At 42.2% G+C, this 17,344-nt stretch overlaps 1 protein-coding gene across 5 annotated transcripts in view; it reads right to left on the bottom strand.

Annotated features, from left to right (window-relative positions):
- Positions 1-17,344, bottom strand: part of CAMK1D (calcium/calmodulin dependent protein kinase ID) — a 370,122-nt gene that overhangs the window by 114,999 nt on the left and 237,779 nt on the right. For 4 of the 5 annotated variants that reach the window (XM_040967783.1, XM_040967784.1, XM_040967781.1 and 1 more), the window contains exon 3: positions 5,866-5,940. The exons of the other annotated variant lie outside the window; for it this stretch is intronic. In XM_040967783.1, coding sequence (XP_040823717.1) covers positions 5,866-5,940 — 75 coding nt within the window. The remainder of the gene's footprint in view (positions 1-5,865; positions 5,941-17,344) is intronic. 5 annotated transcript variants of the gene reach the window in all.

The following is a 17,344-nucleotide window of genomic DNA, read 5'->3' as shown; positions in this document are numbered from 1 at the left end:
TGAAGTTTATTTCCTAAGTCAACTCGGAAGCACAAAGGGAGAATCAAGGGGTTACCTCCTTTATTTTACCCAAACACACAGAAAGATGTTCTACAAGCAAGACCAGATGAAGACTAAACTCCTAAACACACTGACCTTCCCTCTGTAGCTTATCTCTGTGTCGCAATGACCTTCTATATCCAGAGAAGAAGGTTCTGAAAAATAACATTTTAGGAAAAAAAATTTGTCCAAAGCCTCACATAAAATTTAAATATAGACTTCTATAAACACTGAAGTCCCCTTTTCTATAGCAGCATGGGGACAAAGACGCTATAATACTCAGAACTGAAACAGCAATTACAGGAGTAATAAAATTAGGGTGCTGAGCCGCTTCTATTATATCTGAACTTCAGTGCTGAGATGATGTCTCCTAGGAAACCAAAAGCCTCCCAGGCATAAACACTGTGAATACCGACCCCAAAAAAGTTGTGTACTAAAGCCTGAGGATTAGGAAATTGAGAGCTTTCCAAGCGCTACAAAACCAAACATACGCACAAACAGGCAAACAAAACAAATCCAAAAGAACAAAATAAAATCACTTTCTACTATTCCAAACAGGAACAGAAACTATTGAGTCTTGCCAATACAAGAAAAATCCCTCATCAAAAGCCTGAAAATCAACCAAAGACTTTTCTAGTAATAATATATTTAAATACAAAAAGATTTTCCTTATTTTTTTTGGATTGCATTTTTTCAAAATCACTAATTTAGGTTATCAATGGATAATAGGAAGTAATTAAGAGATACCAATTTGATTTTTCAAACTATTTGCAAAAATATTTTTAAGGTTTTAGTTTGACACTAAAATGTACTTAATATGTAACACATAATCTACTCTTACCGACCCTAATTCTTTCAAGAACCAATTAGAACAACATGAACTGTAGATGACATTATTTCCAGGCAGAAAATGCTAAGAAATCCACCATACAACTAACACAGTATATGTGAATTCAGTAAGGTCACAGGTCAGTGCATTTTTATACATTAGCAAAACACAGAAAGACAAAAATGCATTTATAGTAAGATCAAATATTTCTGAAGAAGCTGACAAAGATGAAAGGCCTACATTCTGAAAACTATAAACATCACTTGGCAGTAGAGAAAGACCAAACCAATGGGGAGACTGACCGTGTTTATGAACTAAAAGCATCCATTCTTTTAGTTATTACTTGTCCTCACGTTGATACATAAATTCAGCGCAATCCCAAACAACATTCTCTGTAAATATTTTGGGAGAAAAATTAATTCTAAAGTCAGTAAGAAAATGCAAACAATATAGAATAGCCAAATCAATTTTAAAACAGGAACACAAAGTTAGAAGCCTTATACTATCTATTCCAAGGCTTAGTATAAAGCTACGTCACACACAAGACAGTTTGCTATGAACAAATGGGTAGACACAGAGAGTAATGAACTAGGACAGTGAGTCCAGAAACTAAGCCAGCCACATATGGTCAGTCCATTTTTGACAAAGGTGCCAAGTCAATTAATTTAGAACATAAAAGTCTTTTCAACAAATGGATGTTGAAAAGTGGGTGCCCCCATGGAGAAAAAGATGATATCATGCCACAGATAAAAATTAACTTGAAATTCATCCTAAAATACACCTAAATGAAAAAGTTAACACCACAGAAATTCTAGAAGAAAAAAATGTAAACATACAGTAATGCCTTCCTATACAAGGCATAAAAGTATAAACCATAAAAAATTGAACTTTATCATCATGAAAACTTGCCCTACTCTACAGGTACAATCAAGAATTGGGTAACAGTTTCATAGATATGACAACAAAAGCCAAAAAAGAAAGAAAGAAAAAGAAACTACATTATATCAAAGTTGAAACTTCTATGCTACAAATGATACTATAAAGAAAAAGAAAATTGATCAAATAGGATAAAAAACTTGAAAATCACAAGGGATTCATATATATGCATATTTTTTAAAGGACTGAGAGGAGAAAGAACTGAGAATTGCTATTAGTACAAAGTTTCTTTGGGAGGAACAAAAACATCCTAAAATTAGGTTGTGATGAGTTTCACTTTGAAACTTTAAAAATATATAACCGTATACCTCATGCAAGTATAAATGAGCATGTTAATTATATCAATGAAGCTACTTTTAAAAAATCACTATTTTTAAAGTCACAATTGTGAAAATAAAAAAACTACAGATTAGGAGGAAATATTCCTATTACATGTATCTGACAGATACTAGGATATATGAAAACCACCTAAAATCCAATAATAGGATAATAATCCAGTAAAACATTAGCAAAAGATTTGAAAAACTTCTTTACAAAGAAAGTATGTAAGCAGAAATGACCGGTGAGGGTGTAAGAAGACGACCAGCATCATCAACAGTCAGGAAATGCAAATTAAAACTGCCATAGGATACTTGGGTGCATCCATCAGAATGACTAAAACTGAAGAATGCTGTAAGAATGCAGGACAACAACTTACATACACTGCCAGCAAACTTTGAAAAACTGTCATCTTCTGTAAAATCTAAACACAACACTCACCATCTGACCCACCCACCCTGATTTTAGGTCTTTACTCCAACATACATCCAAACAAAGAATAATACATGAATATCCCAAGAGGCTTTATTCACCATACCCCAAACTGGAAACAATGTGGGTGGATAACATGTGGTTCATTCACACAGTGGAATACTACTCAGCAATAAGTAACAAGCAACTAGAACCCCCTACTACACTGATGCACATTAAAAATTTGTTGGAAGGGCTGACACATTGGTTTAATGGGCTATTCCTTTCCTTCCACACATCAGTATCCCATGTGGGTCCTGGTTTATGTCCCAGCTGTTCCACTTTTGAAATTTATTTTTATTGGAAAGTCAGATTTACAGAGAGACATAGAGACAGAGAGAAGACCTTCCATCTGCTGCTTCACTCCTCAAGTGGCCACAACAGCTAGACTAAAGAGCTGATCTAAACAGAGCTGATCTAAAGTCAAAGACCAGAAGCTTCTTCTAGGCTTCCCAAGTGAGTGCAAGGTTCCAAGACCTTGGGCCATCCTCTACTGCTTTCCCAGGCCACAAGCAAGGAGTTAGAAAGAAGTGGAGTAGCCAGGATATGAACCAGCGCCCATATGGGATTCTGGCACATTCAAGGCAAGGACTTTAGCCATTAGTCTATCACACCATGCCCAGCCCTGCTTCCCATCCAGTTCTCTGACTATGGCCTGGCAAAGCAGTAGAGAATGGCCTAAAGCCTTGGACCCCTGCACCAGTGTGGGAGACCTGGAAGAAGCTCCTGGTTTCAGATGGGTTCAGTTCCAGCTGTTGCATCTACTTGGGGAGTGAACCAGCAGATGGAAGATCTTTCTGTCTCTCCTTCTCTTTGTAAATCATTCAAATAAAAGTAAATAAATCTTTAAAATATAAAAATTTAAAAACCAGATGTGGTAAAATGGACATATATTATTCAGCAATAAAGCTGATTGTTAAAAAGTAGCGAGAACCCATGAAAATACAAATAAACACTTGCAATGAACAGATTCAGTGATCATATACACAGTGGTTCTGAATTTCCCACTAGTGCAAATAGTGGAAGCATGCATCACCTGTAAATCTGGATGTTATAATTAACTTGCCTGACAGATCTTCTCCAGGGCCTGACCAAGCTAATTCCAGCCTACTTCCTCTGTAAATTAGCATAAATTCTCAAGAGCACTGGTCGCATTAATGAGGTTTAAAGCAGAAGAGGGAGGAAGTTTCTGGTAGAAGTTCAGGGTGGAAGCGGGGAGAGCTATGCCAACATTGACTTTCAAATATGGTTCTGATCCCGAAAACTTCTATGCTCACAAGTCAGCCCATCTTTCCATTACATTCTGCTGGCACATTTATAATCACACTGCTTAGAAAGGGAAGACTCAAGTTCCCCTGAACTTGATCTTACAAAGTTAAAGGGCATTTGTAGAGAAACCAATGAAAGGCCACAGATGCCCCGAAAGAAACCAACAGGTACTGGTGAGCTCTTACATGTGACACTGTAGTGCTGTCACCCCGTTCTCTCATGCCCTGACTACTCGTTCAATCTACATATCCGTAAGATTTCCATTTATTTTTCTCATCAGGAAAACTATCCTCAGACTCAGATACGGGCCCATTTCCCCAGCTAATAAGAGGCAGAGCTGAGATGTATACATTTGGAGTGCTCTAACTGCTCTCTCATTTTGCTTCATCACAAAATGAAATCAAACACATCCATGTAGCTTTGGATGCAAAGCTTTGGATCCACAAACACATCCACGTAGCTTTGGATACAATTATTAGTACTGCTTATATTATCAGTAAGGAAGCACACGGCTAAAAGCACACAACTTTTTAGCTCACACACTGTGAGCTTCATTTGTCACCGACGTGTCACATGCTTTCCACTAGACAATCTGAATTTGCAAAGACACTGATTCATCCGCACCTGTAACAGTAGAATGTGTATAAAACAAAACCAGTTCCAGGGAGTGGCCTGAAGCTTTGGGAATACTCTTGCTCTCCAGGAAAAAAATCAGAAACATTGCAAATCGGAAAAGAGAAGTGCAGGCACTGGGAAAAGGTCGCAGATGTGTAACTGGAGAGTTAGGGTGCAACCCAGCATGCAAAAGCTGCTTACATTGGAAGAATAGTATATTTTTATCAGTCAGTCTCACAGGTGACTCTAACAGCAAATCACTAAGACTGCTGCTTACCATTCAAGACTGCTACAACAGCAAAAAGTCAAGTATATGCTTCTAGTTTGGAGACTTTAAAATTACACAAAAATTCCATACTCTCCTAAAATATTTTAAAGAACAAAAGATAAAATAAATGCACTGATAAACACTTAGTTGCATCCTAACACGATCCCTAGTTAAAATGTTGTTTAAACATCCATAAAGACATGAATACATGAAATATTACTTGTTAGCCTAATCGCCAATGCTTCTGCATACCTCTAGTGATCTTAAGTCTGAAAATCACTAGTAAATAATGAAATCAGGTATGTATTCTGGTCGTCAACAAAAATCCTCTTCCATCACTAAACTCAAAATTATAGTGCTCCAGAATTTACTTAGGTCATGGCTAAAGCATGTTACTCTAATGCCATTTCTATCATTTACACTGAATATGTGAAGTCCTGACATATGCTTTGGAATTCTATCACTTAGAGAAAACATTTATGTGAACATGGAGGCTCATCCCAATCACATTCAGGTAGTCTCTACGTGCAGACCTGTTTATTTCTTCCATCATCTCCAGGGTTACAGGAATGCAGACATAATCTCATGGGCAGAGAGTGTCAGGCTGGGAAGCAATGAGACTTCTCTGACATCTGACATGAAGAACCACTCCACTCACAGATGTACTTACCCTCCGGGGTAGAATGGAAGGGAAAGAGTACATAGCTTCCATCTGTTTCCCACGCCTGGCACTGCTAGAAATGAAGACAAGGGTGGGAATTTGTCCAAGAGGCACAAGCAGAATGAACTGTGCCGTGAGTTCCCTCAAGTGTCTTTGGGCAGCAACATTTGGACATTAGGAAGACAGAGACCTTGCCATAAGAATACTGGAACCTACTGTGAGGATGTTTACGCTAGTCCAGCAGCTACAGACTAGACCCAAAGGATCCCACAGCCTCCTGGGTGCAGCCCTCTGTTTCCAGATGAATACAGGTTTCTCTAGTGAGCCACAGGCCACAGTGCTCACACGAGTCTAGCCTGGCCACTGCACTAATCTTTACCACCTTGTCCTGTTCGCTGGAGTATGCACTGGAGTATGAGACCTTGTCTGGGTTTCACTGACAACTAACAAGATACTTACAGTTGCATGACCAAGTACAAGTGATTTGGGCTTTCGTAAATGTCTTCCAGGGCAACGATGTTTTCATGCTTAATCCTAAAAGGAAAACAAAGCACATGCATCAGGTAGGAGGTTAAATTCCACATAACTTTTCAAAACAAAACAAAAACCAGAATCCAAACGCTTTTAACAAAACACTCTTCTCAATCTGGTCCACTTCTTACAGATCTCTTTCCCAATATTCCTCCACTACTCTTTCTTTATTCCTCGTCACTTCCAAAGCTCTGTGTCCTACAATTTTGTATGCTTGGATTAACTACTGTTGCTTTACATCTATCCTTGCCTGGGATTCAAGAGGCTCACAGCAATGAGTGAGCATCCTGTTCTCTGGCAGGATCCAACTCCAATGGCTCAGTCGCTGGACAGTCGCATGGCTTGTTCTTCCGCTATCTCGCAGTGCTCATCCCAGACCAGCTTGAAAAGCTGCATCTCCCATAACAGGCTGCACATTCCAGGGACCAGTTTCACCATCATGCTCGTGAATCCAGTGTCAGCAAAGGAAAAGAAGCCTGCCCCTCATCAGGTCTCCCATCCTCCCTCACCAAACACCAATCCAGTTTTGCAAGGCAACTAGACCAGTGCTGCATAATGCATGGCTCTCAGAGAGGCAGCACATTTCCAAGAGTTTGGTGGAAATATAGATTCTCAGGCCCTAACCTCAGCCATAAAGGATCAGAATCTCTGAGGGCAGAGACCAGGAATCTACTTCAGTAAGATCACCAAATGATCTGTGTGCATCAGAGTTTGAGAAATATGGTAGCAGACCAGTGCTTCTGAGATGGCAAGGTGCCAATGAAATACCTGGGAGTTCACTCACCAGGACACTGCTTGGCTGGACCCAAGATTCTCCCAGGGGAAGCTGGTGCTGCTGGTGCGCAGGCCACACAGAGTCCTAACCAAAGAATCACGGACAAAGGAGACAGCCCAGTTCTAATCTCCACAACTATCCATTAGGAGCAATTTCTGCTCAGAACTTAAGGCTTGATAGTTTATTTAAAGCATTTGAAAGCAGAATCATTTCATTACCCAATGAGCTAATTAGCTCTTCCCTCAAGCTCTTCAGTGAAATGACTGCTGAACCATTAAAAAACAACATGAAGTACGCAGATTCTAGCGAACTCCTTGAAAGCGAGGATGACCCTGTTCACTTGTGCCTAACACAGATCTACGTAATGAATGTCTGCGGAATGAACGAATGATACCTAAAGGCTGTTACCACTAAAAAGCAAGAAACAAAATTAGTTAAAGAGAATTAAAGGAATCTTCCTAAATGAGAGATGCCTTCTCCACCAAAGAAAAAAAAAGTTTATAAGGTGGAACAAATAAGAGTATTATCTTCCCTTTGAGTTGAAAGAAGAGAACAAGATAATTAAAAGTGGTAAGACTTTCTGATTCTATGTTCTTATTAGCTAATGCAATTGATTTGCAGCATCAGAAATAAGACAATGCCAAATTTTCCTTTCACCTGATTCTAATGTATACAGCCTAATTACTTGTTTGTCAGCAGTGGTCACACACCCAGCCTAATTAAAGCATCATGTAGGTACTTGCAAAAGTTCGCAGAAAATGGAAAATAAAAATGAGTATATTTGGGTGCAAAAATCCTGGAATCCATATGTAAATTTTTCCTTATTCACATTTTCCCAAGCTCTATGGAGCTTAACATGAGACTGCTAATGCCTTAAACACGAGAGCACTATCAATACTAGACATATCTGAAAGAACACGACCACAGAAAGTCTACACATCACGTAGATTTTTGCCTTATGAAAATAATGTAAAAATTGGCCACTAGATTCAGTCTTGTGGATAAAGTATTCCCTTCATCATGCTAATCTGGAGGTTGATTAAGAGGCTGGCTCTAGGGTAAAATGAGAAGAACAGGATTACATGATGGACTGCCAAATAAAATGCATCCCATAAGAAATATGGCTTCGCTCCCAACTACTCCACTTCCAGTGCAGCTCCCCGTTATGTGCCTATGCCTGAGGAAGCAGTGGAAGATAGCCCAAGGACTTGGGTCCCTTCCACCCACACAGGAGACCCAGATGGCATTCCAGGATCCTGGCTTCAGCCTGGCCCAACCCTGGCCATTGTGGTCATTTGGAGAGTGAGCCAGCAGAAGGCAAACATTCTCTCTCTCTCTCATCCCCTTCACTATCTTCCTCTCTCTCTTTCTCTGCACACCCTCCCCCCCCACCCCGACTCTCTTTTTCTCTCCAGTAAATATACAAATCTTACAAAAAGCAAAACATAAGATTGGGTTTTCACAAAGCCTACCATCTAGATAGTGAGATCCATGGTGCAATTAAGAAAGAATTAAATGTCAAACTCCACAGAATTACCTGAAAGGTCGGACAAGGTGAGGCCATGGCTGAATTGGAATCTTGGAAAGGCCTCAGAAGATGATGGGTTTTGCTGGAATAACTACTGCTTGAATAAACATATTTGAGAAATTTCAAATACACCCTAAAATAGTCCCTTAAATGCCTCTTAAGAAAAGTAGTTTGATTAACTTGGAGTTACTAAAATTGCTTTTTTAAAAAAAAAAAAAATCCTGGCCTCCCACATCTGTTCTAAGGCACTTTATTCCACCCTCAGACCCCTTACAAGATATAAAAAGAGATTTTAGAATTTTAATTTTATTGTAGTATGCACAGTGTCTTCACAAAATGTCATCTGGGGGCCCGGCGCGGTGGCGCAAGTGGTTAAAGGTCCTTGCCTTGCACGCCCGGGATCTCATATGGGCGCCGGTTCTAATCCCAGCAGCCCCGCTTCCCTGCCAGCTCCCTGCCTGTGGCCTGGGAAAGCAGTCGAGGACGGCCCAAAGCTTTGGGAACCTGCACCCGCGTGGGAGACCCAGAAGAGGCTCCTGGCTTCGGATCGGCATAGCATTGGCCTGTTGCACTCACTTGGGGAGTGAATCATCGGACGGAAGATCTTCCTCTCTGTCTCTCCTCTCTGTATATCCGCCTTTCCAATGAAAAAATAATAAAAATAAATCTTTAAAAAAAAAAAAACAAAATGTCATCTGGATAGTCACACTTTTCTAGGATGAGGGTATAGACACTGAGTGAGGAGCTACCCCATGCACTCCTGGGCGACACTGACCAGAAATTAGCCTTTTGGTAGTTAGAAGTGAGTCCCGGAGCAACAGAGAACAGCTGATAGCCTGGTGCTCTATAGCTTGCGAATCTCTAGGAAACACCGTGCCAAAACTTAGTCTTCTTGGGGGATACCTTCACACCTCAGAGGGTCACACCAATGAATTCTGGGAGAGGCTCAAGGAAGGAGCAGGAACTCCTTCCCACTTGGCTGTGTGACAAGGGACCAAACGGTTTGGCTCCTGCTGCCTCTCCAGTCACATTAGCACAGATGCTGGGTCAGAAGTAGAGCAGCCAGCACTGAAACCGTATGCTGAAATGAGACACTGGCATCACAAGCAGAGGTTTAACCCAAAGTGTCACAATGCTGGCCCCATGAAATATGATTTGTATTCTTCTCCATACTTTATTGTCACTCTAGTTTGTCCAGACAATGGTATTCAGAACCAAAAGCAAGGACCCCAGTATAAAACACCATATCAAGAACAGGGTTATCGTTGAATTTATCTGGATAATAAGATGCTGGACTGTGCTTGCAATGAAAGAATCTTAACTGAACTTGAACTGTAATACTGCAACAAGGTGGAGGAATCTACCATGGGGGGAGGGTATGGGGAGGGGTTGGGGGAATCCCAGAGCCTATGAGACAGTGTCACATAATGCAATGTAATCAATAAAAAAATAATAAAAATTTTTAAAAAGAAAAAAAAAGAACAGGGTTATCATTAAGTTATAATCACCATGGGCTGCTATTATGTTTCAGCAAGCAATGCCTAATATTTTTTTTTTCCCAGCAGCTGCAGAACTATTGATACATAAAAATACAAGCTCCATGTTGGTGGAAATTTACAACAGTTTCATTCACTAGTGTCTCCCCAAGTGCCCCCAAAAACTCATGGCAGGTGGATATTTGATCACATCTGTTGAAGGAATGAATAAAAATTAAGTTTAGTACTACTGAAAGGGGAAATTAGAGATTTGGGAGGATTTATTCTCAGGAAACCCATGTTACCCTCCAGAGACCACTACATCTACTAAATTATCACAAGCCATCTGCTTAATTTTCTGTTCCAGAGTCTTACTATGTGTTGAAGTCAAGCTTCCCAATCTATAGATCTCGTATCCCACCTTTACTATGTTTGGAGAAGATGACATTTCTTAAATTGCTTCCTTGAGCATTTTAACTGTGACTATTCTGTGTTGAATACAATTTCCTTGGTTCCCTGGAATAACAAATTTAAGCCTAGTGAGGGAGTGATTGCATAATTTTCTTCAGGCTCTACCTCCATAGTTGTCTTACATACACACTATTTACTGAGTCTTAAATATGGGTGTCAAGATGGTACTACTTCCATTATTTCATTTACATTAACAACAACCCCATGAAGTAGGTATTATTTGTTCCATTTTCAAAAGAAAGGGTGGGAAATGGGGACCAAGAGACCAAGGAAACATCCCAAAGTAATAGAATCCATAATTGGCATTGCTGAGATTCAATCAAAGTCTATTATGACTCACAGTCTGTACCGAAGTCATGGCACTATAACCTCATTAAAAAAAAAACCAATTAGGAGGAGAATAAGAAAGAGCTTATACAAATCCAGAATTGAAGAAAAGTCTAACACCTAAAATCAAGATACTGCTTTCAATATTAACACCACACTCTCATTGCTAGAGGATCCAAGAACTGTTGAACTATCCTACATCAAGCAGATGCTCCACAGTCAGAGTTATATACATCCTGACAGATAAGATCCCACTGGGTCAAAGTTAACATTGAGAAGCACACACTCGGAACAGGTGGGAGTCCATAAATACTAACTGGAAGGACCCCCCCACCAGCCCATGTGTTCTGGAGTCATGGAAAGGGAGGAGTAGGCAGAGGCAGTGGCGACATCAGGTACAGGCAGATGGCTGACAGAGGTTCTCCTAATGTGTGCAGCTGTGGTCAATGTCTAGTCTTTCCCCAGCATGGGCAAAAGGCCCTTCGCATACTACAAAGAATATTCACTACTAATCAGGAAACCCTCCTCAAATGTGCATAATTCAAAGCAAGAGTAATGTCACTGAAAGCAACCTTAGGTAATTGAAAAAAAACTCATTCAATTGTTAGCACTTATTGTCTACTGAGACCAAAGCAAACATTAGCAGGCAGGCACACCTGTCTACACAGGGTGAACAGTTTATACAGCTACCTGCACAACACACAATCCCCAAAAATGTCCAGGAGAGGCAGACAGTGTGGTTGGAGTTTGGTGGGGGTGGCAGAGAGGTAGTCCTTGGCAAAGAGAGAAAAGTGTCATGGCAAAGCAGTACGTGGGCCCTAATACAGATGCCTGCCTGCATGGAAACTGATAGCCAAGCAAGAAAACCTCAGAAAGAGCCAGGAGCACATTGGAAAATTAATTCATTGGGGACGGAGATGGGGAGTGCCACATCCTCAGGCAGGTCACATTCCAAAGCCCCTGGAGCTGAAGAAGGGGACCTGAGGGGCAGACACGGATGGGCTGAACATCCATGCTGTTCTGCACCAGAGGTGACATTACTTCCCTCCCAGCCAAGCTCTTCACAGGGCAGGGAGCCAGACATTTTGAATTCTGTCAAATAAGAAGAATCAAACACTCACACATACACACTCCCCTCCAAGGACAAGAGAAGAATGGGGCATGCAACTATACGGGGTGGACAAGAGACAAGCAGATATCCAGGGAAGATGGGGTGTGGACTGTGGCCAACTGACCTCAGATCTCCCCACAGCAGGGCAAGGCTGAAATTCCAACAACAAGTTGCCACCAGTCTCCGGCTGCCCTCTCCGTCTTGGTGGGGTGCATGGTGTGGTCTGGAAAAGGCTTCTCTCAGGGACACTCAAGGCTCCCTTCCACCGAGACCATTAAGGAACAGGTCTGAAGCAACACTTGCCACCGCCACTTTTCCAAGTGGCATAGAAGGCTCATGTATTAATCACAAATCAAAGAAGCCATGGTTTCATGGCACAGAAGTATCTCAAAAAAATATTCTGACATCTCAGCAAATTTTCCTGACTTAGGTGTTTTTTTTTAAAGATTTATTTTTATTATTATTTTTTTTATTGGAAAGGCGGATATACAGAGAGGAGAGACAGAGAGGAAGATCTTCCATCCGATGACTCACTCGCCAAGTGAGCACAAAGGCCGATACTATGCCGATCCGAAGCCAGGAGACTCTTCCGGGTCTCCCATGCGGGTGCAGGGTCCCAAAGCCTTGGGCCATCCTCCACTGCTTTCCCAGGCCACAGGCAGGGAGCTGGAATGGAAGCGGGGCTGCCGGGATAGAACCGACGCCCATATGGGATCCTGGGCGTGCAAGGCGAGGACCTTAACCACTGTGCCACCGCACCGGGCTCCTGTTTTTTTTTTAATTAAAAATATACACACTTCCTTTGGCTGGGAGCTTTGTCTTTTCCTCTCCCATTACATGCAGAATGGCAGATAATGCTGAGAGAATCAGGATGCTGTCAGTCACGAGAGAATGTGAGAACACTGAAAAGTTTGCCAGATGGTATTGAAACTAATACCTTGCATTGATACGACTGAGGCACCTAGCAGATGTTAGCACATCCCCATCTCAGACACCTCAGCAACGCAGGCATCATTATTCCTGTCTCATAAATGCTCTCTCAGAGTCCGCAGCAACGGAACTGTTCTTCCTGCTCCATCTGCTCTCATTCTGTTCCTCATTGTCTCCACACTGCCTCCTGGTCCATCAGTCTGAAACACAGAACGGACCTGACTTCTTAGCCTGAGATCTAGCACCTGTTCCCCTACAAGTTCAAACAACTGGCATGACTTACAAATCGCTTGTTCCATGGTCTCCCTCTGCCGCCCCCTCCATTTCCAAGTCTTGTACCCTCTGCTCCATGCCAAAACTTTGCAGCACCTAGACTGGCAGCTCTGGCACATTGCTCCCTGCCTAGGCTGTGCACATCTTCTCCAGATGTAGAGACACATTCATTCTTCTAGCATCTGCTTCCTGGATTATTTGTCCTTTAAAAGTAGGTTCTGTGACACCTCCTCAGAGGACCCATTGCTACTTCTTACAGCTTAAAAGACCAACCAACTCTCCTCCAGGTCACCCTGGTTCTCTGATCACGTCACCATGTGTGTACATATGTAAATTACTTATGGAAGGAAGCCATCAAAACAGATGCATAGCAGGCTAGCTAGCAGTTACCTCCCAAAATGCTAGAGTGGAGAATTTCACTTCACACTTCTCTTCTGGAATCTTTCATTGGAAACACAGAATATACAAAAAAAAAAATCTTGATTCTTTCAAGGACAACACCAGTCTCAATGCATAGAAAAGACGCTAATTCAGCATTTACAGGGAATTCTTCAGACCTCAGGGTTTCATTGTTGAGCTAAACCCAAGAGTCAGGCTGCTAAATTGTCCCATCACCAAACCTTTACAAAGAAGGGCATCCTTAGATCTATTAACACAGGGAAGTGGGAGGCATGACACAGCAGGACAAGCCACCACGTGGGATGCCTGAATCCCTTACTGGAGTGCCATTTTTAATCCTGGCCCCCCTGTGTTTCCAGTCCAGCTTCCTACTAAAGTGCCTCAGAGGCCACAGAAGGTGACCCACTACCTGACTCTGCCACCCACATGTGAGGCCAGACGGAGTTCCTGCTTGCTAGCTTCAGTTTGAACTAGCCCTGGCTGTTACAGGCATTTGGGGAGAAAGATCTCTCTCTCTCTTTCCCTCTATCTATCTATCTATATATCTATATAAATATATACACATATATATATGTTTGCCTTTCAAATAAATAAACCTGTTTTTTAAAAAATTAATCATTAGCACCCGACTCAGCAAATATACACAGAATACTTCACACAAACAGGCACACAGTCACCAGTCAATACATGCAAATATATGTATTGTATTAGAGAGAGAGCTCATCTATTAACAGTATAGGCCACTCCAGGAAAGATTATTCAAAATCCAAAGCTTCAAATAATCTCTCATTGGTGCCAACAGATGGCGCTACAATCAACAGGCAAAGAAGGAGCAAACACTGGTACCCAAATGAACATGTTAAGTCTGATGCCAGTTTTACCATGATTGTTGATATTTTTTTTTTTTTGAAGAATTAGGTACTGTTTGTTGATGCTCTTTAGTCAAGGAATGGGTATTGTTTCGGGCCTGACACAGTGGCCTAGCGGCTAAAGTCCTTGCTTTGAACATGCCAGGATCCCATATGAGTGCTGGTTCTAATCCCAGCCGCTCCACTTTCCACCCAGCTCCCTCTGCCTGTATCCTGGGAAAGCAGTCGAGGATGGCCCAAAGCCCTAGGACCCTGCACCTGTGTGGGATACCTGGAGGAGGTTCCTGACTCCTGGCTTCAGATCGGCGCAACACAGGCCATTGTGATCACTTGGGGAGTGAATCATTGGACAGAAGATCTTCCTCTCTGTCTCTCCTCCTCTCTGTATATCTGACTATCCAATAAAAATAAATAAATATTTTTTAAAAAAGAAATGGGAATTGTTTTGAATTTTAAAAACAAACCAACCATTAAAAAAAAAACTCTTTGGTACAGCTAACCATATTTTTTCAGGAGGATCAACCATCCTTAGCATACTGTGGGTACACAGGCGGAGGGCACCCCAATGCTCCAATGCAGGGAAACAGTGAGCACTTCTGATGGTACCACAGAGGGCTGTCAGTATGTTAGCTCTGTCCCTAGGTGACTATATTCTGGTCACATTACTCTCCGAGGTCTTGGTTTCTTCATCTACAAATGAACCATCCAGACAGGATACTCTCCAAGGTCCTCCCCAACTCCAACAATCAATGCAACTCAAATTAGAACAGGGCCGAGTGCATTAAGGGATATATGAGACCCACAAGGTCTGGTTCTAAGCCAACATTGAATGTTCTCTGGACTAGTCCTTGCTACACAAAAATCTTGGTCCCAACAGCTCAAGCCTCCACAGGCTCTTCTTCTGCATGAGCACATCTTCCAGTCAGACACAGATTAGACATCCTGAGACAGAGCCATTCACACGGAAATGGCCTGCATTTCCCTCTCCACAGCACCATGCAGCAACAAAGTAAAATGTCCAAGAGACTAGCTCGTGTCTGGATTAGTTCCGTAAGATCCATGCTGTCTTTAGTTCAAAGGAAAAATAACTTAGGTTCAATTCAGTGTGTGGCATATGCCAATGAATGCTTGGGACAGCATGAATGAATGAACAATGAACTCTGGCCTGCTTACATATATGAATCAGAAGGCTAGAGGAGCAGAATATTTTTTTCCTACTCCTGTGCTCTCCCTCCCCAGTCCCTGGTTCAAGGTCTCACTGTCTCAAGAGTGGCTACATGAAGGCAGATGAGGGCAGAGTGGCAGTTGCCTTAACAGTTAAGATGCCTGTGTCACGCACTTAGGAGGCTAAGATCAACAGCTGGCTCCACTGCTGGCCCCTGGGGCCGTGGGGACAGCTCTAGTGGCTGGATTTCTAACACTGACATGGACACATGGGCTTCCGCCCTAGACCAGCCTTCTGCTGCAAGCATCTGGGGAATGAACTAGTGGACAAGAACATAGTAACCAAGCACCTTCTCATCTCCCTCTCCCAAATTTTAAAAAATTTTGAAAAATTACCCAGGAGAGTTTTAAACTACTCACACCTGTGTTCACAGTTCTTTTGGCCTGGAATCCTTTCTAAGCTTGAGGATTTATTTAACCCTCCCAAGTGATTCTAACGTGCAGTCGCAAAATTTGAGAAGCACTGTCCGATGGTTACATGACTGAAGAAGGATTCGCTTCTCAATGCCTGGGGATTCCACACTTTTAGAGTCCACTTTAAATTTATCTTGGCTGCATATATTTACTTTATGAGAAGTCTAACATTAGGTAATAAATAAATATAACTGATATATTTATTTCCACATTCATGATAAAGGTTTCGGGTTATATAGAAAACAAGTCACTCTTCTCATGAAAAGAGAATGAAAAAAATTAACAAATATCCATTATAACCAATAAATTAGCTTCTGCTACTTCTGAGCAAGGCTTTGAACCACGAACACATTTAGGGAAATGTTGTCATTTCCTTCTTTGGCTGTGTGGGGGATATTGTTGATGGCAGCACGTCTCTCCCTAGATGAATTAACATGAGAACAGACACCTGGCATCCTGAGAACACCATGCTCTTTTTCTGCCTTAGAGCACAGAGGAACTCTATCAGCTAGATTCACAGGCTTCTGGGATGGAAGAACACAGCCTCAAAAGACATCTTACCAGGGGAAAAATCTCAGAAGGCCAAAGGTTCAAGTTCAGATGCACTATGAAAGCTTACAATGTGAGTTCAGAAAGCCATCCTGTATGCGACACTGCTGATGACAGCAATGCATAAGAAAGAAAGAGAGGGAGAGGGAGACAGGGAGGAAGGGAAGGAAGACAAGGAAGGAAGGGAGGGAGGGAGGGAGGGAAAGAGGGAGGGAGAGAGGAAAAAACTAGGCATGGATTACAAAAACATTTTTTTGCATTCCAAAAAGAAAGAAAGAAACACACTTCTAATTCCATTTTCCCATGTAGTGCCCTGGCACAAGTGGAACATGGCCGCCCAAGCAGCTCCCTGTGGCTTCACCACTGAAGTTCCTTGCCCACACTGAAGCGACTAGGCTTGGATCCGGGAAGCTTCATTAAGGCTTTGAGCTCTGACTCCTTGCACTGACATGAACCTAAGTGACATGAGACTCAAACTGCACTGGAATCTTGGGAGAAGATGCAGTGCTCCTTGTCTTTTCTACCTCTTGACGTCCTGTACATTCTCCTGCAGTGTCCTACTGGACACACAATCATGCAACTAGGTTGATCCAACAGGTCCCTGCCTGAATGGCTGGCCCTGAGGCACAGCCACACGGTAACAGAAGCGGGGAACCCAGGGCTGCTGGAAGATGTTAGCACTTAGTTAGAACGCACACTGCAAACACTGCAGAAGGAAAAAAATGGGGGTGGCATGGGGAGTGGTGCAGCAATTATAAGGCCACTGCCTGCAACTCTGGTATCCCATATGGGGGCAGTTCGAGTCCTGGCACTTCCCTTCCTATTTCAGCTCCCTGCTGATTTTGTTCCTGGGAAGGCACAGGAGGATGGCCCAAGTGCGTCTGCTCTGTCATCCACAAAGGAGATGCAGATGAAGCTCCTGGTTCCTGGGTTTAGCCTGTCTTGGCCCCTCTGTTTAACTGTGCTGTTTAAATAAATAAAATATTTTTAATGAAGTAAAAAGAGTAATAAGAGCAGAAAAAGAAGTAAGTCCGCTTGAAATGACAGCATCCTATCAGTTCC

This window comes from Ochotona curzoniae, unplaced genomic scaffold (assembly GCF_017591425.1).
Source record: "Ochotona curzoniae isolate NIBS_2020 unplaced genomic scaffold, NIBS_Ocur_1.0 scaffold_4683, whole genome shotgun sequence".
Lineage (NCBI taxonomy): Eukaryota > Metazoa > Chordata > Mammalia > Lagomorpha > Ochotonidae > Ochotona > Ochotona curzoniae.
This window is presented reverse-complemented; position numbering and strand designations above follow the sequence as displayed.